General features: G+C 43.3%; 1 protein-coding gene across 2 annotated transcripts in view; it reads left to right on the forward strand.

Annotated features, from left to right (window-relative positions):
- WBP2NL (WBP2 N-terminal like) overlaps nt 1-7860 on the forward strand; it is a 39910-nt gene that overhangs the window by 22208 nt on the left and 9842 nt on the right. For both annotated transcript variants that reach the window (XM_017894124.1, XM_017894125.1), the window contains exons 2-4: nt 2503-2611; nt 2856-2997; nt 3197-3289. In XM_017894124.1, coding sequence (XP_017749613.1) covers nt 2503-2611; nt 2856-2997; nt 3197-3289 — 344 coding nt within the window. The remainder of the gene's footprint in view (nt 1-2502; nt 2612-2855; nt 2998-3196; nt 3290-7860) is intronic.

Genomic DNA, 7860 nt, shown 5'->3' on the forward strand with positions numbered 1-7860 from the left:
ACGCCATTCTCCTGCCTCAGCCTCCCAAGTAGCTGGGACTACAGGCGCCCGCCACCTCGCCTGGCTAGTTTTTTGTATTTTTTAGTAGAGACGGGGTTTCACCATATTAGCGAGGATGGTCTCGATCTCCTGACCTTGTGATCCGGCCGTCTCGGCCTCCCAAAGTGCTGGGATTACAGGCTTGAGCCACCGCGCCCGGCCTATTTTAGGAATTCTTAAACTGATCCCTCTGATACAGTACCTTCTTGATTATGTGACTTTCCTGTTGAGAAATCTGAAGCTCACAGTTTCTCCTTGCCTATCAAACGATGTCTTTAAGCTGTAGTTCCGGCATAGCTTTCCAACTTTATTTCACTGTTTCTCCTAACCTCACTTCCACACGATGTTTTGATGAAGCCATACCACTAGGCTTCTCCCAAGTATGCAGTTTGCTTTCCGTATCTGCTCCTGCACCTCCATGAATGTTGTTTGCTTCCCATCTGGATTGTCCTCTACCCTCACCTCTGCCTACTGAACACTATCCATATCTCTCTCTCTCTCTTTTTTTGAAACAGGATCATATTCTGTTGCCCAAGGTGGAGTGCAGTGGATCACTGCAATCTCTGCCCTGCGGCTCGAGCAGTCTTCCCACTTCAGCCTCCCGAGTAGCTGAGATTACAGGCATGTACCACCATGACTGGATAATTTTTGTATTTTAGTAGAGATGGGGTTTCACCCCATCAAGCTGGTCCCAAACTCCCCAAATGATCCGCCAGCCTTGGTCTCCCAAAGTGTTGGGATTACAGGTGTGAGCCGCTGTGCCCAGCCTGAATACTACCCATCTCCTAATCAGCTCAAATTGCAGTCTTTCTATTAGGTCATTTCTAATTACTTCAACTAAAACTAATCTCTTCTTCCACTAAATTGCTATGACATTTTGTTACCAATAAATGTATGACATACATTTATATTATGTCATATATTGTTTGCATTATGATCTGTATTCATGTTTTCATTCATTCATTCTTTCAATAACTATTTAGAGCACCCACTGTTTGCTAGGGCTAGAGTAGCAAAGAAGGCAGACATTGTACCTAATGATCATTAAGGTATACTTTGGAGATATATATCTCCATATATATATAGAAACCTTGTCTCTACCAAAAAATACAAAAATCAGCCTGGCGTAGTGGCAGGTGACTTAATCCCAGCTACTTGGGAGGCAGAGGCAGGAGAATCGTTTAAACCTGGGAGGTGAAGGTTGCAGTGAGCTGAGATTGAGCCATTGCACTCAAACCTGGGGGACAAGAGTGAGACTTCTCTCAAAAAAAAAAAAAAAAAAAAAATAGCCAGGCGTGGTGGTGCTTGCCTATGGTCCCAGCTACTCGGGAGGCTGAGTGGGAGGATCACCTGAGCCCAGGAGGCGGAGGGTGGTGAGTGGAGATTATGCCACTGCACTCCAGCCTGGGCAATGGAGTGAGACCCTGTCTCAAAAAAAAAAAAAAAAGAAAGAAAGAAAGATAGAAGAAAGAGAGCTGGGTGCGGTGGCTCACACCTGTAATCCCAGCAATCCCAGCACTTTGGGAGGCCGAGGCGGGCAGATCACGAGGTCAGGAGACCGAGACCATCCCGGGTAACACAGTGAAACCCCATCTCTACTAAAAATACAAAAAAAAAAAAATTAGCTGGGAGTGGTGGTGGGCGCCTGTAGTCCCAGCTACTTGGGAGGCTGAGGCAGGAGAATGGCGTGAACCTGGGAGGCAGAGCTTGCAGTGAGCTGAGACAGTGTCACTGCACTCCAGCCTGGGCGATGAACGAGACTCCGTCTCAAAAAAAAAAGAGAGAGGAAAGAGAGAGAAAAGAAAGAAAGGAAGGGAAGGGAAGAAGGGAAAGGAAGAAGGGAAGGGAAGGCGAAAAGAAAAGAAAAGCAAAGGAAAGAAAGAAAAGAAAGAAGTGAGGGAGGGAGGGAGAAAGAGAGAAAGAAGAAATAAAAAGAAAGAGAAAGAAAGAAAGGAAAGAAAAAAAGGAAAGAAAGAAAGATTAAGAAAGGAAAAAAAAGAACCCAGTAGGATTTGATGAGTGACAATAAGGTGAGTCCAAGTTTTCCAGGTTAACAGTAAGGAGAGAGCACGACAGGCTGAGGGAACATGTCAGAGGGGGCTGGGACAGTCTGCTGCCTTACTTTCTTTACCAGCGTCAAAGAACCATTTCTATTAGCACAGTGCTTTACGCTTACCGCACAAGAAGTATAAGAATGAACACACATTGAGAATAGGAGTAGATTTGACAAGAAAAAGAATCCAGTGATGAAGAGGGAGAAGAATAAGAGTAAATTGTTAGAGAATAAGATCATTTGAATTCCTTTTTATTTCAATAAAATAGTAGTAGTAGTAATAATAGCAGTAGCAGCAGCTAATGTTTATTGAGTGCTTACCCTGGGAAAAAAAACTGTATTGAGAACTTTATGTGTGTCATTTTATATACATTCTTTATTGTGTGCTGTCTGTTCCTCGTTTTCTACAGTCTCTTGAAGCGGTCTCCGAATGTGGAGCTCTCCTTCCCACAGCAATCAGAAGGCTCCAATGTCTTTAGTGGTACAAAGACAGGAACATTGTTTCTCACTTCATACCGGGTAATTTCTACTTCTGCTTTAATTTGCTGATTAACTCTACATTTGTTTTCCTTAAAATGAAGAAAAGTTAAACATTGACTTTTGAAGTGTTTTTAAACATGTGCACTTTGGGATTTTCCACATTGAAGGGTGATGGAAGAAAATATGATGTTTCTCAGTTAGACCAGAATGCACCTTGCTCTTGTAAGTCTCAATCCATGGACGAATTTTGCATTCCTTTTCCAAAGTTTCTGTCTTTGCATAGGTGATTTTCATAACTTCGCGCTCCATCAGTGATCCCATGTTGTCTTTTATGATGCCATTTGATCTGATGACGAACCTCACTGTTGAACAACCAGTATTTGCTGCAAACTTCATTAAGGGAACTATTCAGGCAGCTCCATATGGTAAGTGTTCCCTCAGAAGTGTGTGTTTTTTTCCCCTCAAAATCTTCTAGAAGGTTTAAGATTCAAACTTGGCTCATGTTGAAATTCAAACAAAAGCTGCTCTGCTTTGTCAGGTAGTGTTTCCCTTGGTGTTTGTGGCAGTCTTTCTGTTGTCAGCTATGCCAGTTTCTTAGTGAATGTGTGCCATTTCTTCCCCCAGGTGGCTGGGAAGGACAAGCTACTTTTAAATTAGTCTTCAGAAATGGAGGTGCCATTGAATTTGCCCAGTTGATGGTGAAAGCTGCCTCTTCTGGTAAGTGATGCTGATAAAGATATTAAGCACTTTGGGTTTTTTGTTTGTTTGGGTTTTTTGTTTTTGTTGTTGCTGTTTTGTTGTTTTTGAGACAGGGATTTCTGTATTTTTTGTAAGTCGGGGTTTCACCATGTTGCCCAGGCTGGTCTCAAACTCCTGAACTCAAATGATCCTTCTGCCTCAGCCTCCCAAAGTGCTGGGGTTACAGGTATGAGCCACCACGCCCAGCCCGCTTTGGGGGTTTTAAGGCTTGTGGAATTAAAGCAGGACTTCTACTAAGCCAAGATTTGCTGGCCTCTGTGGCCAGGCAGTTGGTATTTGCATACATATTCAGCAGGCATTTCCTGGGCCTACCTACAATTGTCGAGTACCGTGTTACAGGGTAGGAACACAAAGATTATTCAGTCCCTTCCTGTCCTGAAGGAGCTTGCAATCTAGTGGGAGCTTACAGCCAAACACCCAAGTGACTAATTATACCTGATAGTCTTTTGTCCATTTAAACACTGACCTCAGATATCCACCGAGTGTCTCTTCCTTGGGTCAGGGAGCCCTTAGTTATTCTTCCTTTGGTGTGGCTTTTAATTTTTTTCTTCTTTCTGGACTTGCCTTTGCTTTTCTCAGGTTTAGTCCCCATCTTACATGAGAGGGGAGTAGAGGTACTGTCAAGACTTACAGCACTGATCTAATGGATGTACCACAGAACTCTTTCAAACTTTGACTAAATATAATTTTTTAAATCATATATATATATGTGTGTGTGTGTGTGTGTATATATATATATATATTTTTTTTTTTTGAGACAGAGTCTCACTCTGTCGCCCAGGCTGGAGTGCAGTGGCCGGATCTCAGCTCACTGCAAGCTCCGCCTCCCGGGTTCCCACCATTCTCCTGCCTCAGCCTCCCTCAGCTGGGACTACAGGCGCCCGCCACCTCACCCGGCTAGTTTTTTGATATTTTTAGGTTAGAGACGGGGTATTTCATCGTGTAAGCCCCGTAGGCATTGGTCTGGATCTCTGACTCGGTGATTCGCCCGTCTCGGGCCTCCCAAAGTGCTGGGATTACAGGCCCTTGGAGCCACCGCGCCCGGCCTTTTTTTTTTTTTTGAGACAGAATCTTGCTTTGTCACCCAGGCTGGAGTGCAATGGCACAATCTTGGCTCACTGCAACCTCTGCCTCCTGGGTTCAAGTGATTCTCCTGCCTCAGCCTCCTGAGTAGCTGGGATTACAGGTGTCCGACACCACATCCAGCTAATTGTTATATTTTTAGTAGAGGTGGAGTTTCCCCATGTTGGCCAGGCTGGTCTTGAACTCCTGACCTCAGGTGATCTGCCTGCCTCAGCCTCCCAAAGTGTTGGGATTACAGGTGTGAGCCACCGTGCCCTGCTATTATATATTTTTATTTAACCTAGTCTCACTTCATGCCCCTCACTCTCTTACCTTTTATATTCCAATCAAACTGGACTTCTTTGTGCTTTATTTTCTCTCATCTCTGAACTTCCATGCTATTTTTTGTGTTTGGAATGCTCTTCCCTTTTCTCCCTGCCACCCACCCCCAACTTCAATGTAGTTGAGACAAACATGCTCTAGTAGAGACAGACATATGCAGATACACTATTGTATCTCATGGAATATGCTGTAATAAAGGCATGGACAAAGTGTTGGGCACACACAGAAGGATGGAGTAAACTTTCTAGCTTAGAAGACTTAGTGGATTGGGATGCTATAAACCGTGTTCAAGAATATAAGAGACAGGCTGGGTGTGGTGGCTCATGCTTGTAATCCCAGCACTTTGGGAGGCTGAGGCTGGCAGATTACCTGAGTTCAGGAGTTTGAGCCCAGCCCAGGAAACATGGCGAAACCCCATCTCTACTGAAAATGCAAAAGTTAACCCGGCGTGGTCTTGCACACCTGTAGTCCCAGCTACTTGGAAGGCTGAGGCAGGAGGAGTGCTTGAACCCGGGGCGGGAGGTTGCAGTGAGCTGAGTTCGTGCCACTGCACTCCAGCCTGGGCAACAGAGTAAGACTCTGTCTCAAAACAAAAAAAGAATATAAGAGACAGTCTAAGTTGAAGAAGAAATGAGTTCAATTTTAGCTATAACACTGAAACACTGACTAACATATATTGAAATGTTTACTGTATACTGGGCAGTATTCAAAGCCCTTTACATTTGTCAATTTTTTAAATCCTGGCAAAAACCTTATGATGTAGGTACTATTATTATCCCCAGTTTATAGCTGGGGAAACTGAGTCAGTGGTGGTATATAATTTCCCAAGGCTATATAGTAGCAAGTGATGTAGCTGGGATTTGAACTCTAAACCTACTTTCTCTTTTTAAGTCTTTTATTGTTAAAAAAAATCAGATCTATGGAAAAGTTGCAAGAATATTACAATCAACTTCTCTCATCTAGATTTGCCCATTATCAGCATTTTCCCTTTATTATTCTTTATTGCTCTTTATAATTCTTTTTTTGCTTTTGTTCTTGCTGAACTATTTGGGAGTAAGTCACAAAGATTATTTCCTTCATTCCTAAATATTTAAGTGTGTATCTCCTAAGAATGAGGGCATCATTTTATCTAACCTCAGTGTACTTATCAAATTCAGAAAATTTAACATTGACAGAATACTCTTATTTAATATGTAGTTTATATTCAGCCGGGCGCAGTGGCTCATGCCTGTAATCCCAGCACTTTGGGAGGCCGAGGTGGGTGGATCACTTGAGGTCAGGAGTTTGAGACCAGCCTGGCTAACATGGTGAAACCTGGTCTCTACAAAAATACAAAAATTAGCCAGGAATGGTGGTGTGTGCTTGTAGTTCCAGCTACTTGGGAGGCTGTGGCATGAGAATCGCTTGAACCCGGGAGGCAGAGGTGCAGTGAGCCAAGATCATGCCACTGCACTCCAGCCTGGGTGACAAGAGCAAAACTCCTTCTCAAAAAAAAAAAAAAAAAATACATACATATATATAGTTTATATTCAAATTCAAATGATTGTCATGTTACTGTTCCTCATTCTAATAGCACTTTTTTTCCCAATCCAGGATCTAATTCTGGATCACACATTGAATTTAGTTGTCCTATTTCTTTCATGTGCTTTAATCTGGAACTCAGCCTTTCTTTGTCTTTCATGACATTGACTTTTTCTTTTTTTTTTGAGACAGAGTCTCGCTCTGTCACCCAGGCTGGAGTGCAGTGGCACGATCTCGGCTCACTGCAACCTCCATCTCCTGGGTTCGAACGATTCTCCTGTCTCAGCCTCCTGAGTAACTGGGACTACAGGCTCACGCCAGCATGCCTGGCTGATTTTTGTATTTTTAGTAGAGACGGGGTTTCATCATGTTGGCCAGGATGGTCTTGATCTCCTGACCTCGTGATCTGCCCGCCTTGGCCTCCCAAAGTGCTGGGATTACAGGCATGAGCCATTGTGCCCGACCAACACTGACATTTTTAAAAGAATATAGACTTACTGTTTTGTGGAATATCCCTTAATTTGAGTTTGTCTGTTTCTTCATGATTATATTCAGGTCATACATTTTGGCAGGAATACTACATAAGTGATACTGTGTCCTTTTGAGCCTATACTCTTGACCCCTACACCATATTAAGTGTGAGTTACATTAGGAGGCCACTTGACACGCAGCTTGGAGCTCCAAAGATGAGCTGTGTCTAGAGACTGATTTGGAAATCTTCAGCACACAGGTTGTCTCTGGCGCCATGTGAGTGATGGGCTTCCTCAGTGATTTGAGGATAGAGTTCCAATGGTTCTTAACATTTAAGGGAAGGGAAGGGAATTAACAATCTGCAAAGATTGAGAAGGGGCTGACTGTGATAAATGAGGAGAATCAAGTGAGTTTAATATACCAAAAGTCAATGGAGGAGAAAGTTATAAGAGACATGGGGATGGTCATCCGTATCAGCTGCTCTAGAGATGTTTGGTAAAATGAGGACTGAAAAGTGTGCATTGCATGTGGTAATTAGAGTTTGTTGATGGTAGCAAGAGAGATTTCAGTGAAATGTTGGAGAAGAGAGGTAGTGGAAGAGCCATATTCTGGGAGGTTAAGAAGTAAGAAAAATTTTTAGTTACCTTTGATGATACAGTGCAAAGATAAGGAGGCCAAGAAGTTCACAAGCTGTACCTAACCCACAGCTGCTTGGTAGTCCAGAGTGCAGACAGCATCTGGAAGCCTGAAACTGGATTGCAGGTTATCCTGGCAGACAGATGAGTACAGCTGTGGGAAATCCAGAGACAGGGGACACTTGGAAGTCTAGTACTTCTTTGCTACAGACATCTGGGGAACTCAGGACAATTGCATACTGAGTGTTGAATTCACTCTTACTTTTGGCCTCATAGTACTGAAGAGGGCTTCATTTTTAGGATTATGGGCTAAGGGTCAGGCAACTTTTGAGGTTCTTTGTACTCTCATTAAGATCTACTTCTTGGCCCGCAAAGCTAGCCAAGAAGGTTCAGCGTCTCAGCAGTTGCATAGCCACTTGAAAAGGGTTTAGGCAACTTACGTGAACTTGCCCAATGTCTGGAACTGCTCTGGGTCTTTTTTTTTTTTTTTTTTTTTTT

The sequence above is a fragment of the Rhinopithecus bieti genome, unplaced genomic scaffold, assembly GCF_001698545.2.
Source record: "Rhinopithecus bieti isolate Rb0 unplaced genomic scaffold, ASM169854v2 scaffold_25304, whole genome shotgun sequence".
NCBI classification, from domain to species: Eukaryota; Metazoa; Chordata; class Mammalia; order Primates; family Cercopithecidae; genus Rhinopithecus; species Rhinopithecus bieti.